Consider the following 16,324-nt stretch of genomic DNA (forward strand, 5'->3'; position numbering starts at 1 on the left):
GGAGTAAATTGATGCTGCAAAGGAAAAGGTTTCTAACCCCCAGAGGAGGGCAGCTCCGGAGCAGCCTCCCAACAGCGGGGGTCAGGGGGGTCAACAGTGTAAATGTTTGAGACTTGAGACTGATTTATCAACCCCTATGATAGCAGGGGCTGCGCTCCGTGACCCACCCATTCTCCCTCCAACCCAGCAGGCCCACAACCATGAAGGTATTTAGATGCCTAACTCCCACTGAAATCAATTCGAGTTAGACACCTAGATCTCTTTAAGGATCTGGACCTTACTCATCAGAGCCCAGAGACCAAGCTCAAGAAACCGCTTGTTAGGATATAGATATTCAGGCCTGTCTGCAAAGGAATTTAGGTGTATTCTTATCACTTGGCTAGTTATAGAGGTATAAAAGAAAGAATCAAAATCACTGTCTGCCGGTGTAAGGTCCTTCTCTTACTGTGACAGTCTGAGGCCCTGTTCTTAGGCTAAGGCCCTTGGCTAAGCAACAGAGGCAGCCATAAACTGGGAAGCGACCGGACACATCCTCACATCCCAAACTAGTCACATTGAAAGAAGGTGCTATTGGGCTGTTAGGATACAATCCTGTCCTGATAGTGCCTATCACCTCCAGAGAAAGGGAAGTGCCTAGAAGATGTAAAAGGAAACTTAGTTTGATAGCATCCTGTCTGGCAAGAACTCACTTATCAATAGCTGGGATGTGAAATCCTCACGTCTGTGTTGTTTTGTCATTATAGTTCCCACTTTGCTTTTGTTTGTCTGTATAATTTCTGTCTGGTTCTGTGATTGTTTCTGTCTGCTGTATAATTAATTTTGCTGGGTGTAAACTAATTAAGGTGGTGGGATATAATTGGTTACATAGTCATGTTACAATATGTTAGGATTGGTTAGTTAAATTTCAGGAAAATGATTCAGGAAAATGATAAGGTATAGCTAAGCCAAACTCAGGTTTTACTATATAGTCTGCAGTCAATCAGGAAGTGAGGGTGTGGGTGTGGGGAGGGGAAATGGGAACAGGGAATGGGGGTGGGGAAATTGGAATCATGTTTGGCTAAAGGGGGAAATGGGAAAGGGGGTAAGGAAATTGGAATCATGTTTGGCTAAGGGCAGGAATGGGAACAGGGACACAGGTGTAAGGCTCTGTGGTGTCAGAGCTGGGAAGGGGGACACTAAGGAAGGAAACTGGAATCATGCTTGCTGGAAGTTCACCTCAATAAACATCAAATTGTTTGCACCTTTGGACTTTGGGTATTGTTGCTCTCTGTTCATGCGAGAAGGACCAGGGAAGTAAGTGGGTGAAGGAATAAGACCCCTAACACCGCTCCTTCCCCACCAATACATCAGAAGCAGGAAGCCTTCCAAACAATCAGGGGGGGCCACTGGATGATCGAGGTGCTTAAGAAGCACTCAAGGAAGACAAGGCCATTGCGGAGAAGCTAAATGTGTTCTTTGCATCGGTCTTCACTGCAGGAGATGTGAGGGAAATTCCTGCACCTGAGCCATTCTTTTTAGGTGACAAATCTGAGGACCTGTCCCAGATTGAGGTGTCAGTAGAGGAGGTTTTAGAATAAATTGATACATTAAACAGTAATAAGTCACCAGGACCAGATGGTATTCACCCGCGAGTTCTGAAGGAATGAAATCATGAATGGCATGGAGAAAGTATTACTTGCTCCTTCACATAATGCAAGAACCAGGGGTCACCCAAAGAAATGAATAGGCAGCAGGTTTTAAACAAACCCAAGGAAGCATTGCTTTGCACAACGCAGTTAACCTGTGGAACTCATTGCCAGGTGCTGTTAGGAAGGCCAAAACTATAACCAGATTCAAAAAAGAGCTAGAGAGGTTACTGAAAGACAGGTCCACCCCTGGCTATCAGCCAAGATGGTCAGGGATGCAACCCCATGGTCTGGGAATCTCTAGCCTCTCTTTGCCAGAAGCTGGGAATGGACGACAGGGGATGGATCACTGGGTGGTTGTCTGGTCTCTTCGTTCCCTCTGATGCATGTGGTGCCGGCCGCTTTTGGCAGACAGGACACTGGGCTAGCTGGACCCTGGGCCTGACCCAGCATGGCCGTTCTCATGTCTTCTTGGCCAATCTGCCTCACCCCACAACATCACTGCCCTGACTGGGGCAATAACCTTCCACAGCTGCAGCTCCCCGCGGGGTTTCCAAATCTCACTACCGCAGCGACATCTGGCGGCCAAAGAAAATATGATCGCTCCTGCCGAGATTCTCCCGAGGTCAAACTCAGATTATCATCATTGGTATTGGGGCAGCCCCCAACAGCCCCCGCCCTGGACCAGGACCCCTGTGTGCTAGGCGCTGTGCAAACACAGATTATTAGTTAGATTGCCCCCCTCCTGCAACCCAGCCCCCACTGCACCATGCTTAAAAAAAATGCATCTTTCCTTTCTAGGTGTTGCAGTTTGCAAATGGGTTAATGTCAGCACCCAGCGGGCCAGGTTCTGTTCCCCAGGATGCTGGTGTAGTGTCTTCCACAATTTGGCTGTAACGAATCCAAAGGAGGATTCCTTATGGAGGCAGCTGGCCGCTAACGGACCCTGGTTCCCAGGCTAATCAACAACCCACCTTTGCTGCCCAGTGTTACCATGTAGGCCCTGGCCTAGAACCCAGTTCCGAAAGAGGCTGTAAATTAGACACCGTTGCTCTGGCTTTGTGCTGGCAGAAGCGAGAGAAGTATCAGGCCTGGTGGCCTGAGACCCCCTACCCCCCAACCTGAAGCTCCATTTATAGTCCAGAAGGTGCTTGGTAGGGATGGGCAGGATGGCCTAATGGGGAGCACCATGAATAAGCACCTAGGAGTGGTGGGTTCTAGTCCCAGCCCTGCTCCTAGCAACTCACCTTCCCTCTCTGTAAAATGGGGTAATGAAACTGACCACCTTTGTAAAACACTTTGAGATCTACCGCTGAAAAGTGCTACGTATGGTGAATACCCAGAGTGTGCATCTGTGGTTTAAGCCTGGGGGTGGGGGGGTGGAAGGTGGACTGTAGGAAACTGCATGTTACAAATCAAGGAGCAATTTTTATTTGACACCATCATAACCGCTCAAGCATATTCACATCAAGGCGCAGTGACTCCAGCCCTCCAGTACCATAAAAGAAACAAACTCCAGTGATCAACAGCAAAAAAACCCCAAATACACGCTTAATAATTTAATATCCCCAGCCGAGGGCACAGAGGGAGTGTCAGAGAGTGGTCAGCGTAGGAAACTCTCATTCTTGCAGGTTCCTTTATTGTAAACCAGGGTGACACCTCCTAATTAAAGCATTGTGTGATGCCTGCAAGAACGCCCCCTAGCAAGAGCGCACAAGCGGAACGTGCTCAGCGGCTAGGGAGTGCTGGGAACAGAACGTTTCATGCCCATGGATCCTTCCAGCCGACGGAGCATGAAAACTCAGCTGCACGGTTGGGATGGGAAAGGGAGGCCCGGGGATGCCTGCAGCAAGCTGAGGGGGCCACGTGGGGGCAGAGTGCTGACTGGGGCAGGATCAGCGGTAACCCTGTGAAAACATCCCCTGCCAGGCCTTTCCTGTTGCAGGACCCCTGGGGTCAAGTCCTGTGCTACTCCCTAGGAGTAGCTGGAGAGGGGACCACGGGCTCTAGGCTTAAGCAGATCCAGCTACCAGAAAGTGGGGACCATGAATGGGAGGAAGCTGGTGCTGCAGCTACAAAGAGCCCTGAGGTTCCCCCGACTTAGCAGCACCTCCCTAGACAAGGGCAGATTCAGCAGGACGCAGAGCAGACTTTTCTCTAGTTGCATTGGCTCCAGCAGGGCTAACGGGTGGGGGGGGGCATAACGCCACACAGGGATCAAGGCTGCAGTAGCCTCAAATCAGCCCCTGCAGTTTAAGGCTCAAAGCGAGATCCCAGCCTGCAGCCTTGGGATCAGAGTTGGGGCGCATAGGGCCCACAGTCTGTTCCTTCAGAGGAGTCAATAAAGATCAGGCAGTGTTTGACCCCTGCATCCGGCTGGTTACACCGCCAAGCCTCAGCTGAAAAGAGCCCTTACCTGTCCCGTCCTTGGAGGGGAGCCGAGACCTGCTGCTTGCAAGTCGATGGGGAGGGACCATCCCGCGGGGATGACAAAGCCTGGCCTTGCCCCCCCCCCCACCCCAACATCCACCCTTCCCAGACCGAAAGCACGGCTCTCCATGGGTGGTACCCCAGTAACAATCGGCGAACGGCTGCTCTCCGCCCCAGACAAAGGACGCCCGGGGACAAGCCGGGAAAGGTACCAGTAGCTGTCACCTAAGAAACTTCAGTGGCAAAACATCCAGTGTGGCGCAAGGAGGGGGCCGTGATGAGGCTGAAGGGTGTTGCCTTGGCTCATCCCCCTACAGGAGCAGGGGGTTCCGAGTAGGGGAGCCGCTTCCCCTCTTCTGTCTGGGTGCAGAATGCCAGGGCCATTGCCGGCGGCTGAGCGGGGGGCGTTGGCAGGTCCCGGGGAGAAGCAGCGACCATGAACGTGCACCAGAGACCGCACGGGTCAGGGCGAGTGTCCGTGTGCTGCATTCACCGCCAGCCGAGCGAATCGGGGCAAGCGAGTCTGTGCACGAGGGGCCGTGCGTGCAGACGGATCCCGGAGGAGGAGCATGCTCTGTGCACTAGTCATCTGTGGGCAAGCATGGGACAGCGGCGGGGGTGTCAGGTGGTTCGTGGGCGTCTTGGGGTCTCGTCACAACCCACACCAAAAGGCTGCAAGCTTCCAAGTGTGTGCGGGGACTTGATTGCATGAGAGCTCATCTCCGTGTGTGTGTGTAAAGGGCAGGCAAAGCAATGCTCTGTGCACCCAAGAGCTTCGGGTAAGACCCAACCATCTGTGCACAAGTGCACGGCCGAGATGCCGAGGGGCTGTGCGAGACCACACGCTGTCTGTGCGTAAGGAGGCACTTTGCAGTACACGCGAGCGTGACAGAGAGCGAGAGAGTTGGGGGCAGGGTGAGGGCTGGGGCCCAGACCGAACACACAGCAATTATGCCCAGGCAGAAGAGTGTGTCTATATGTGTGAAATAATCCATTTGTGCAAAACAAAAGCCCCTCGTGTTCCCACTGCCGGGTCTCGTGTTGCACGGCTGCTCCCAGGCCCCTCGAGAAAGCTTTGGGGTTGCCGTTCTATGCGGTATAACTTAGGATAAATAACATGTCCTTTGCTGACAGGGGGCTGGTCCCTGGGCTAGTTACACATAGCAGCGACGTGGTCATGGGGCAAGCCGAGCAGACAGGGTGGCGGGAGGGGGAGGGAGGGGTCAGTAGTACTTCTCCGACTCCTGCCAATTTGTTACCCAGTGTTTCTTGTGCTTCCGGGGCAGGAAGCCGTCAGCAGGCCGGTAGCGCTCCTCCTGGCGGATCCGCACCGCGTGGTACTTGGGCATGATCCGGTAATAGCGGGTCCGCTTGAAGAAGTCACACTGGGCAGAGGGGAGAGGAAGGGGATGGAGGTTAACATCAAACTTCAATGGCCAGAGAAAGAAATCAGAGCGGGAGAGTGAAATCAGAAAGAGAAATCAGGGACAGAAATCAGAGTGGGAGAGAGAAATCAATCAGTCAGGGAGCGAGAAATCAGGGACAGAAATCAGAGAAACAGCTGAAGGAAATCAGAGACAGCACGTGAGATCAGAAAGAAAAATGAGCTCAAAATCAGAGAGATGAGAGGGAGAAAAAGACCAAAGAAAAGAGAGAAAGAAATAAAGATCAGAAAAATAGAAACAACTACAACAAAAGGAACAAGAGCAAACGAGAAAAGAGAGACAGAGACAGACTTTGACTCTTTCCCCGGCAGGAGAGACAACAGAATCCAGAGGCTGCTCTGAGAAACATTTGGTCAGTGATGCTGGAAAGGGGGAGACAGACATTAGCGTTAGTTAAACGGCAGCACAGTTGGACAGACAGCCACAGCTGGACGGCGTGCGTGGAATTGCCGGTTCTCCTTCCCATCTGCAGTTCTATCCCCTGGGCAGTCAGCGGCGGTTTGGTCCTTCGTGGGAAGATCCCGACTCCCTCATTCGGCATCAGCACCCCCTAGCATCACAGCAGCATCCTGGGCCACTGTTCTACCCTTCTCTCGATTCGGGTTTCTTCTGACTCTGCCCACTGGTGCAGCTGTCCCACGCACAAGGCTCAGCTCACACCATCACACAGGTGAGGGATAGTGACGCGTCAGGCACGAGGGTGGCGATGCCCTTTTAATCCAGCCGGGCAACGCGTGCAAACGGTCATGGGGTGCCACAAATGCGCAGCACCCTCTCCCTCCTCACCCCCACCCCGAGGTTTGGTGCTGTATCCTCCCCAGGTACTCCTCTTTTGCATCATCGGGGCTTATACGGCAGGGCCCTCGGGGCAGATCCCGAGCTAGCAAAGAGCGAGACAATCGCAAACGTGGGTTAGAGCCAACTGAGTGGAACAGCGGACACACACATACACTCTGAGCCCCCATGGAGCCTGTGCAGAGTCCAGCGGCAGGTGGAGGGGAGCCAGGGAAAAGCAGAGGGGGATTAGGGTTAGGGGTGTGCCAGCGAAAATGCAGTCAGATGATTTGTTCCCTGGCTGCGAGGGTATCAGACCAGACCACACACAGAGACTCAGTGGAAACTCAGTGGGCCCCTCAACGGAGAGATGCAGCCCAGACAGGGAAAGGGTTAATAGGAGAAGGCATGACAGAGACAGGGAGGAAGTGAGAAGTCAATATCCCATAGGCCCCGCCCCTTTGTGTGTTGCCCCGCCCCCCATTCATTACCAAGAGGATGGAGTGGGCTCTCAGGGCAAAGGGGCAGCCCCGAGCTAGTAGTCATCTGTCAGCCGCTCCGTTTCAGACGGCTGGATCTTCATCTCCGCCTTCTGGCCCTTGGCCTCGTACATGGCCCGGGTGCTCGCCCTCCGGAAGAAGCCGCACTACGAGGAAGCAGGTGACACTGGTCAGGGGCAATGGGTGGCGGGGAATCCCTTGGGAGGAAAGGCTCCAGCCCACAGGTGGCTGCTTCTCAGTGGCAGACGGGCTGATCTCTTGCGTGTATCGCTTGATATAGGGCTCTGGGAACCCTGCGTAGCAGGGCTGGATCGGGGAGGCGAGTTGGGGATATGGACGTACTTCCTAATCAGCTGGGTCATTTTGGCTTCCCATTGAACAAGCTCAACTGAACTCTGCTCTGAGAGATGGCCCCTTCTGACTCACCTGATCTGCTCCCCCGTGATGCCTGAAATACCCGTTCGCTCCCACTAGCCTAGTGGAGTGGAAGCAGCAATCCGGATTCTATTCTGGATCATGCATCATCAATTAAGTTCCTACTGTGCAACTGAAGGGGGGAAAAAAACAGCTTAACTCTCAGATCCCCAGGTGGCACTTGCAGGGTTAGGAGTAGTCTTCCCCAGGGCCCCCTCCAGAATTTGGAGCAGCCCAGTGGGGTGGGAGTGGAGGCAAAGGTGGCTTTACACCACCTTTTAACCTCCAGGATTCTGGGGCTGGTGGGATAAGGTAGAGCAGGCCATGGGACTGCTCTAATTTACACCCCAAGGGACCATCGTGCAGCTGAGAAAAGCTGGAGCTCAGAGCAATGCGGCCACACCCCAACCATCTCTGGACCATGTACCTAGCATATTCTAGTGCTGGGAAGAGCGCAGGGCAGCAGTGTTGGGGGATTCCCCAAGCTGGGGTGATCTCTGGGGTTTCCAGCTCCTCTATGCCGCCCAGTATCAGGACTGCTATCTTGCAAAGCCGTCAGCCGTGATCCCCGAGAGAGGAGAATTCGCTTTCCAAAGCTGAACTGTATTTAAACAATACAGCTGGAACACCAGACGTGCAATCCCACGGGGGTATTCACACAGCTCAACCGGGCCCAGGGGAGGCTCACGGCATTCTCTGCTCCGAACGCACGCTGGACAAGCCCCAGAGACAGCAGGGGTTGAGAGAAGCCCAAAACTTCCTCAGCCCCACCCCCAAAAATGGCAGTTTATCCCAATTTGCTAGAACCCAGTCAAGCTAAGCAGAGGTGGAACGGAGAGCTCCAAGGAACAGCTCAGATGCTGCTGCAGGGAGTGATGCTAGTGATTCAATAGGGGGCACTGTTCTCATGCCCTGGCATAAAGCAGAGGCTCCCGACTGCCAATCATTCCTCGATGTTTCATATAAGTGGGGCGTTAACCCCATTCCACCTGGGGTAAATACAGTCAGTCTCCCTAAATCCCCTTCTGATGCTCTTCTGCATCTTGTCTGACAGCCTAGTTGTGTGCTGCTAAACAGCGGCCATGATCCACCCCAGAGGTGGCTGCATCTCAGCGGCGGGCGAAGAGATCTCTGTGTGTCGTCTGCAAAGGACTCCGGGACCCTTCACGATGAAAAACTGCGGGGTCGCCAGCCTAGCCTGAACCTCTCTAGGCTGAGAATCTCTCGAGAAGCAGCTTTCTATAGGGCCCTCACGCTGCTGAAACTGGGGGCCTCGGAATGCGTTACGGACGCGGTCACCGGGTTGCAGGGCTCATGGTCCACCGGTGTCTTGAGCATGCCAGGCCTCAGCGCTGTTCCCACAGCTGTGTCACTCACTCCCAGCGGCTCCTGTATCAGCCTAGACGGAGAGCAGGAATCCCTCACCCCCCGCCCTGCGCTCCGAAGGGAACAGCAGCCCCTCTCACCTTCCACAGCAGCAGGATGATCAGCCCCAGCAACAGCAGCCCTGCCCCTACCGCCACCAGCACCAGCCACAGCTCGATCTCCACCGGCTGCTCCTCGACCAGCTCCGAGTCGATGTCCACGAAGAACTGGGAGCCAAACACAATGAACAGAGAGGATGGGACGGCAGCTGCACAACTGTGCACCTGGCTGGGGGGGGGCGGGGGGGGCGCGGGGGAGGGAGGAGCTCCTGGCTATTGTCGTCCCAGCCTCTCCCAGCAGGAGGCGCTGTCGGGGGTGGTGCAGGAGAGCTGGCTATGGGGACTGGGGACTCCCAGCTACTCCAGTTCCAGCCACTTCCAGCAGGAGGCGCTGTCGGGGGATGGTGTAGAAGCACTGGCTATGGGCGGGGGGGGACGGGACTCCCAGCTACTCCAGTTCCAGCCACTTCCAGCAGGAGGCGCTGGAGGCAAGAGCAGGCAAACACACGCCCTGCACCCAGAGAAGGAAGCAATCCGGGCTCACTCACCCGCACCGTGTGGTTCTTCATGTTGATGGTGGGAACGTTTGTCTTGAGGAACAGCGTCGCCAGCCCATCCACCTTGACACGGTCAAAGTCACTGAACTCCTGTGGAGGCCGGGGTGGGGGGACAAGGGTGGGGAGCGTGAAATGGGGCGGCTTGTAACCTGGGCCAGGAGTGTATCTCCACTTTAACACCCTCCCCCCCATCCTTCTCCCCCACCTTGGTGCTGATGAACCCCGATGGCCCTGCAGGTCCAGCGTCGTCCTTGGAGCAAATACTGCCTGGCCAAGCTTCCAGGCGAGAGGCAAGCTAGGCCCTCTGGCTCATTCTGCCCTCGGCCCCACTGCAGAGATTGCTGGGAATGGGGACGAGCGATGCCAGCTGGAGTACGGGATAGGGGGGTGGCCATTGCCGCTAGGAACCCAGTTGAGACCTCCCAACTCATTGCATGCAGTGTCTGGTCACTGCCTTCCCTCCATCATATTCCAGCCAGCGGCCTAGAGGGGCTTGGCACCACAGGGACCCCGGCAGTGCCGGACCAACCATCCATCCCAGTACCCCATCTCTGACAGCAGCCAGCACCAGCTGCCTCTGGGGAAGGTGCAAGAAACCCCTGCAGCGGGCTGATGTGGAGCAATCTGCCCGGGCAACCCTGCTCTCATCCTGATAGTGCAAGATTAGCTTAAACCTGAGTTTGTTAGTGTTTATAGGGATACTCCTGCTATCCATATAAATGGCTGAGGCCTCTGGTAATTTTGCTAAGTTTCTGGCTCCAATTTTATCTTGTGGCCATGAGTTCCGCCGACTAATTGTGCTTAGTGTGAATCCGTCTTTCATGAATTTTAAATATCTCATCGCTGATTTTCCCCCCCCCCCATTGATAAAATCCACCCTCCCAGAGCGGTAGGGGACCCTGGGCAGTTTGGCGCTGACCTCAATGAAGGTGCTGTTCCACACCCGCGCTCGGACGCTGACAGTCGTCGTGTGCCTGGAGTCCCAGATGGGGCACTGGAACCAGATGCAGCGAGACGATCCCTTAGAGCAGCTCTGGGGGCGGGAAACAAAAAAGGCTGGCGGGTTAGTGGGCGGGTCCAGGCGGATGTACATAGGAGGGTCTTCCCAAGGGGAAGCGTCTCTGTGTCAGAGCAGCTCGCCCAGACAGCAACGCCCATTCCAGGCTGGGCTAGGAGCTTGTGAAGAGAAGTCGGGGTGGGGGAGCTTCTGAAATGAATCAGTGCTGGATGGTTAGGCCCCAACACCATGTGCAGAATATCGATCAGTTACAGCCCTGATCAGCTGACACTCTTTGACACCACACCATTGTAACCCTGGCAACTGCCCTGGGAGACAACTGCCCTCTAGTGGGCACAATCAGAACTACTCAACCATGTGTCATAGATCTCACACTGCCACCAGCTAGCGGAGATTCCCCCTGAGCTCTTGGGCTTCTGGAGCAGGCGGAGCTGGGGTCTATCCCACAGTCATTGTCTCTGGAGTTGGGGTCCGTGAAGGACAGGCTATGGATTGCGCTGGGTGTGTGAATAGTGAGACACTACCAGGGACCCCAGCTCTCCTCCGGGGCCGGGCTGAAGCTGCCAGGAGACCAGCACTCACCAGCAATGTTTCCGACTTGGCTTTCTTGGAGGTGGCGAGGATGACGGGGGGCTCGGCCTGCAGCGCCGTCTCCAGGTCGCGCTTCTGCCGGGCAGAGCTGGAGAGGAGCTGGAAAGGAAGGGAGTCGGTTACACGCCGCCAGGGTCTGCACCTCATGGAGGGCTGAGCACGCTCCCGCACCCGAGGACGCAAAGCAGGGCAGAGGGCGCACGGGTTGGCGACCCCTCACCAGGGCTCAGAGTCCCACCTCTCTGGGGCAGAGGACACAGGAACCATTGGCCTGACTCCCTCCGCAGGAGGTCGCTCTGGAGGCTCTGCCCTGGAGGTGTTGGCGGCAGGCCATGCCTTCAGCTGCTGCCCACCGGCGCTTTGGGATGGCACTGCTCCCCGCGGGGCGGTGGGTGCCGATGCAGTGCAGCGAAGTTTAGCTGCAGGGTGGGGAGAGGCGGGGCAGGGCAGGGCGAGCCAGAGAAGAGGCACGAAAGGCGAGGGAGAGGGCGCGCCGGCGGGCAGGGAGCAGGGGCCGCCGAGCCTGACTCACGCTGAGGTTGAGGGGATTGATGACGCCCCCTGGTGGCTGGCAGTGCTGGTCCCCGTTGCCGCTCACGAGGATCTCCGTGGGGTAGAGCAGCCACTTGCCGTTGTGGATTTCGTAGGGCCACTCGAAGCCCAGGACGATGGTGCCCAGCGAGCCCAGAGACTCCCCCTTGGTGCTCACCTGCAATGCAAAGCCCAGTTGGGACGTGGCCACCGCCTTCTCCCCCGGCGACGCTTCCCCATCGGGAGCCTCCGTACCTGGAAATTGAAGCTGACCGGGCTCCCCACATCCAGCTCGCTCTTCATGGCGGACTCCCCCATCACCTTCCCGCTGAAGGATGTCTGGAGGGGTGGGGACAGCCTGCCAGGGAGGAGAGCAGCTGGGGTCAGCAAGGCAGGGCAGGGGAGACTGCTGCTGCGGGAGGGGACGTGGGGCGTAGGAAGGGGTGATTTGCTGGGGTCTGCATGAACTAGGTTCAGAGCTGGAAGTGGCAGGCTGGGCTTGGGGGGCCCTGGGCTGGGCTGAGCTTGGGGGGCCCTGAGTGGGACCCAAGCCGGGCATAGAGGGCCTAGACCCAGGAGCAGCCCAGGCTGGGTAGATGGGAGCAATGCCTGGGGGTACGCAGGGTCTCTTCATCAACGGCTGTAGAGGAAACACACTCCTGGGCTAGGCCTCTCGGTTCCATGCAGCCCCAGCCCCTGCCCAGATTCCTTATGGGGCGCCAGCCTCTGAGCAGGGCGAGATGTGGGGCCCAGCACCCGCAATTCACACTCCCTGCACCCAGTTCTCACTGGAGACAGAGGTGCCTCCCGGGGGCTGGAATTCGGGGACCCACAAACCCGCTGAACCGAGGGGGGCACGAGCCCCAGAGATACGCACAGGGTGAGAGACGCCTGGACGGTGTAGTCCACCTGCAGCTCGGCCCACACTGGCTGCAGATCGTCCTGGTAACTCAGCCTGCCGAGACAGGGCAGAAATAACATCACGGGGCAGTTCGTACCTCGCTCCCTGCTCTGGCTACAGACACACACGAGGTTCTTCAGCCAGACCCCATCAGCCTCAGAGCCCGTAGGGGGCGCTCTCCGAGCCCTGAGCCGATGCTGACCCCAGAGCGGCGCTAAGGGGCGCTGCGCTGCAGGGAACGGTGTGGGTGGCTCAGTAGGGGGTCACTCTGCGCGGACTCCAATTCCCCAGCCCAGGGATAGGGGGCGCTGTAGGTGCGATTTTTCAGAGTTGGTCCTGACTCCTTGTGCTCATTAAGGGCCCCATGGCACTTCTGGACGCCCCGGTGTCCCGGCATAACTCAGGGAGTTGCATTCCACCTGGCCTGCGGTGTCAGCTGGCTACAGCATTCGCTTTCCTTTCCTTTCCGAGACTGTTGCGTGATGTTGCTACGCGCTGTTAATTAACTGCCCCGTTCCGCCCCAGAGGTGGCCGCCTTTCTGCAGCAGGCGAAGCAATCCCTGGGCATCGATGGCAAAGTGCTGCAGGGGGGTGTGTGTGGTGGGGGGGGGTGGATTGTTCACTATGGAAAGGCCTGGCCTTGCTTCCCGTTTTCTCTCCTGCCAGCTGAGCTGCTTCCCAAGCTGGTTTAACTCACTCATCCAGCACCCCTCCCCCTTGCAGATGGACCCCCCAGCCCCCGCGCCCTTCCAGGGGACTCACGTGGAGAGCTGGAGCTGAGCCATGACCTCGCGGGTGTCCAGGGTGATGCCGATGGCTTCGAAGGTGATGATCAGCTCTGCCTGCACCAGAGGGGACAGAGCGCTGCAAGGCCAAGTCCCCGTGGGGCCGTGCCTGGCACGGGCTTTACCAACCAGGCTGGGGGCCCCCCCACCCCCCTGCCACAGACCCCTGGGGTGGGGGAAGCTCAGATCTCATTGGAACGCCCAGTGATCACCCACCGTGGAGGCCGTGGACACCTGGCACCCACCCCCACCCACGCTGCAAGAGTCCCAAGGCGGTCGGTGCCCACAGGCTGCCATGCCCTCCCCCAGGCTTCTTGTCCTAGCCCCACCGGCCGCCCCACTTGGCGGTGCCCCCTGCCCCACCCCCACGGGACTGTGCCCTCTGAGCTGGGGCGCAGGGGGCCAGACGCCGCTCACCCTCTGGTTCTTCTTGAAGGGGTTTCCCAGGTCACACAGCACCGTCTCCTCAAAGGTGCAAGCGCCGTTCTGTGGGGCGGTCAGGGGAAGGGGGCGTCACCATCCGCTCGGCCCCTGAGCCCAGCCCCGCCACAGAGAAACCTCCCCATCCGACCGCCTCCTGCCCCATCCCTGTGCCCTGCCGACCCCCGCAGCCCAGAAAGGACACCACCCCCGCAGCTGCCCACCTCTACCTGAGAAGCAGACGCGCCAGAGGGCCGACCCTGGACCTTGATACCCACCAACCCCGAGGGTGCCCCCTACCCCATCCTGGGAGCAGCGCATGGAGAGAAGGGAAAGCCAGTCCCATATCCCACCCCCCAGCCCATACCCAGGGTGTTGGCCTCCAGGCTGCCTGCCCCCCCCCCCCGCAGTGCTAACTGGCCCCAGTTGGGGGCACAGGCCCCCTCTCTCCACTGCACGCTGACCGGGTGCCCCTCGCCAGCCCCGATGGGGCACGGCACCTCACAGCGGTGGGCACAAGCCACGTCCCTCCTGCCCTCCCGAGGGGCTTTAAACCGGGACAGAAACCAACCTGGGGCTCAGACGGACGGACAGACAGAGGGCTCCTCCACCTGGTGCACCCCCCCACAACACACGCTTTGCATCCTACCCAGCTGGGCCCAGTCCCGAGCTCTCTCCCCCCAGCACGCTCCTGGGCAGGGCGCGGCTGCCGGAGGGGAAGAGGGGCTCGGCACAGAGGAGGAAGCGGGGAGAGGGGTTGGCACAGAGGAGGGGAGGGGGGAGGATGCCATGGCAGCAGGGGGAGCGGCGAGCGGGGAGAGCAGCAGGGGAAGGGGGCTCCTTACGGGCCGGACGGAGGAGGGCAGCAGGGCGGGGGGCACGGTGATGTTGAGCTGGGCCTCGTGGGCGTCCTCGCCATTGGTGCCCGTCGAGGGGGCGTTGGTGACGTTGACGCTCAGGTGCAACTTCCGGACGTCCCGGCTGTACTGCAGCACCTGGGTCCCATTCAGCCTGTGCCGGAGAAGGGACAGCGCTCAGCCCGGGGGCACCGGCCCCCCCAGCCACACGGGCAGGGGGTGGCCCTCCCCCGACAAGAGGGGAACTTCTCGGGGTCCCACCAGGAAAGAGACACCCCCGCCCCCTCCCCCCGCCAGCAAGCGGGGCCCAGGCAGGGATGCTTTTCCCCCAGGGGGCTGTTTAGGCCGAGGCAGCTCCCCGCCTTGAGCTGGCTCCGTGTGCCCGGGAAGGGGGCAGGGTGCCCGGGCAGGCTCCGCCCGTCTCTCACCGGGGCAGCGGCTGGTTCTGCTCGTTGACGAAGGCGCATTGCAGCTGCAGGTTGCTGTTGCACTTGTTGTCCAGGCCGCATTCTTTCTGGAAGTTAATCTGACAACGGCATTGGTCATTCACTCGGGCTGCCCCCAACCAGCACGGGGCCACCCACCCCGCTGGGCGGGCTCTGACCCCAAGACCATCAGCATTCAAGCAGGGGGCCTCGGCCGCTTGAGCTGAGGGAGGCACTCCATCAACCAGCAGCAGCAGTAGGCCGTTATCCTGTAGTTGTCCTGGCTACTCGCAGGGATGTGGCACACCCCAGCGCTAGTGTGGATTATGGAAACGTGTTTCCGTTAGAAACCTCCCCACGGAGGGGCAGGTCCTCAGAGTTGGGGGCAGGTCGGTTATACCCAAGCAGCTGACGCCTCCCTCCTATTCACATGGAGCCAGTGTCAGAGCCGGGAATGGAACCCGTGGCGCCCAGTTCCCCTGCTCAGACCCCATCACCACAAGCCTCCCCCTCCCACACCCTGCAGCGGAAACAAGTTCAAAGCCCTTAAAGCAGGCGCTGCGTAGGTGCCATTCCCCTCGGCCCGGCCCAGCTCCCCCCTTCCCTGTCGCTCGGCAGCTCCGGCCCACCTCGGTGTCGTTCTTCCGGGGCTGATCCTCATTCAGGACGGGGAAGGCGCTGAGAGAGCGGGGCCCCAGCTGGAAGTGCCTGGGTTTCTCCTCTAGGGAGTAGCTCATGTGCAGAACTATGGGATGCAGCTTGTCCCGGATGTTCTCCTGCAGGAAGGACGGCGGGTTTCATTGCCGGCAATAATGGCGATCCCGCCCCGGCCGGCGCAGAGCAGACCCAGCGACTGGGGCTCCCTGGGGGCTGGATCCTCCAGGCCCCCGCCATGCACGCTGAGTCCCGATTTAGACAGGGGGTTCTTGGCTTTTCTGCTGCCAGACCCTCCCCTCCCTTGGCTCTTTATTCCCAGATCCTGCAAGGCCCCTCCACGCCCCAGCCCCAGGTACTCAGCTGTCTCGCACCTGTTGCCAAAACTTCACACCCTCCCCGCTGCCCTGTGCTAAGCTTGGTCTGCACTTCCCTCTGCTCACCAGCAGGAGGAGCTGCAGGTCATGGCACTTGGCGGCTGGCATGGTGAAGACGCCCTTGTAAACAGCGGAGTGCGTCCCGGCAAACCTCACCCGGGCCGGGCGCCGGCCTTTGTCAGCCTCCAGGGTGTACAGCAGGTCTGGAGAGAGCAAGGGGGGAGAGGGGGCTCAGAGATCCCCCCCCGCCCACAGCAGGGCAGCCAGGCCCCATGGAGACACAGGGCAAATGCTGGCCATGCACACACACAGATGCTCGCCTTGCACACGCACAGACACACCCCATTACAAGTGCACGTGCACCCCCCATCGCACACGCACACACCAGTGCGTGCACCATTACAAGCGCACGTGCACCCCCGCACCCCCATCGCACACGCACACACCAGTGCGTGCACCATTACAAGTGCACGTGCACCCCCGCACCCCCCATCGCACACGCACACACCAGTGCGTGCACCATTACAAGCGCACGTGCACCCCCCCATCGCACACGCACACACCAGTGTGTGCACCATTACAAGTGCACGTGCACC

General features: G+C 58.6%; 1 protein-coding gene across 1 annotated transcript in view; it reads right to left on the reverse strand.

Moving 5' to 3' along the window:
• Nucleotides 1–5,352: 5,352 nt before the first annotated feature.
• The window catches only part of ITGA3 (integrin subunit alpha 3), a 42,003-nt gene continuing 31,031 nt past the window's right edge, over nt 5,353–16,324 (reverse strand). The window contains 15 exon segments of the mRNA XM_073326357.2: nt 5,353–5,440; nt 6,766–6,920; nt 8,655–8,780; nt 9,161–9,259; nt 10,089–10,202; nt 10,770–10,877; nt 11,311–11,487; nt 11,565–11,667; nt 12,187–12,264; nt 12,973–13,052; nt 13,413–13,481; nt 14,261–14,426; nt 14,701–14,798; nt 15,327–15,473; nt 15,795–15,931. Of these exon segments, the coding sequence (XP_073182458.2) occupies nt 6,810–6,920; nt 8,655–8,780; nt 9,161–9,259; nt 10,089–10,202; nt 10,770–10,877; nt 11,311–11,487; nt 11,565–11,667; nt 12,187–12,264; nt 12,973–13,052; nt 13,413–13,481; nt 14,261–14,426; nt 14,701–14,798; nt 15,327–15,473; nt 15,795–15,931 (1,613 nt within the window). The 3' untranslated portion in view covers nt 5,353–5,440; nt 6,766–6,809.

Source organism: Lepidochelys kempii, chromosome 27 (genome assembly GCF_965140285.1).
Source record: "Lepidochelys kempii isolate rLepKem1 chromosome 27, rLepKem1.hap1, whole genome shotgun sequence".
Taxonomy (NCBI): Eukaryota; Metazoa; Chordata; order Testudines; family Cheloniidae; genus Lepidochelys; species Lepidochelys kempii.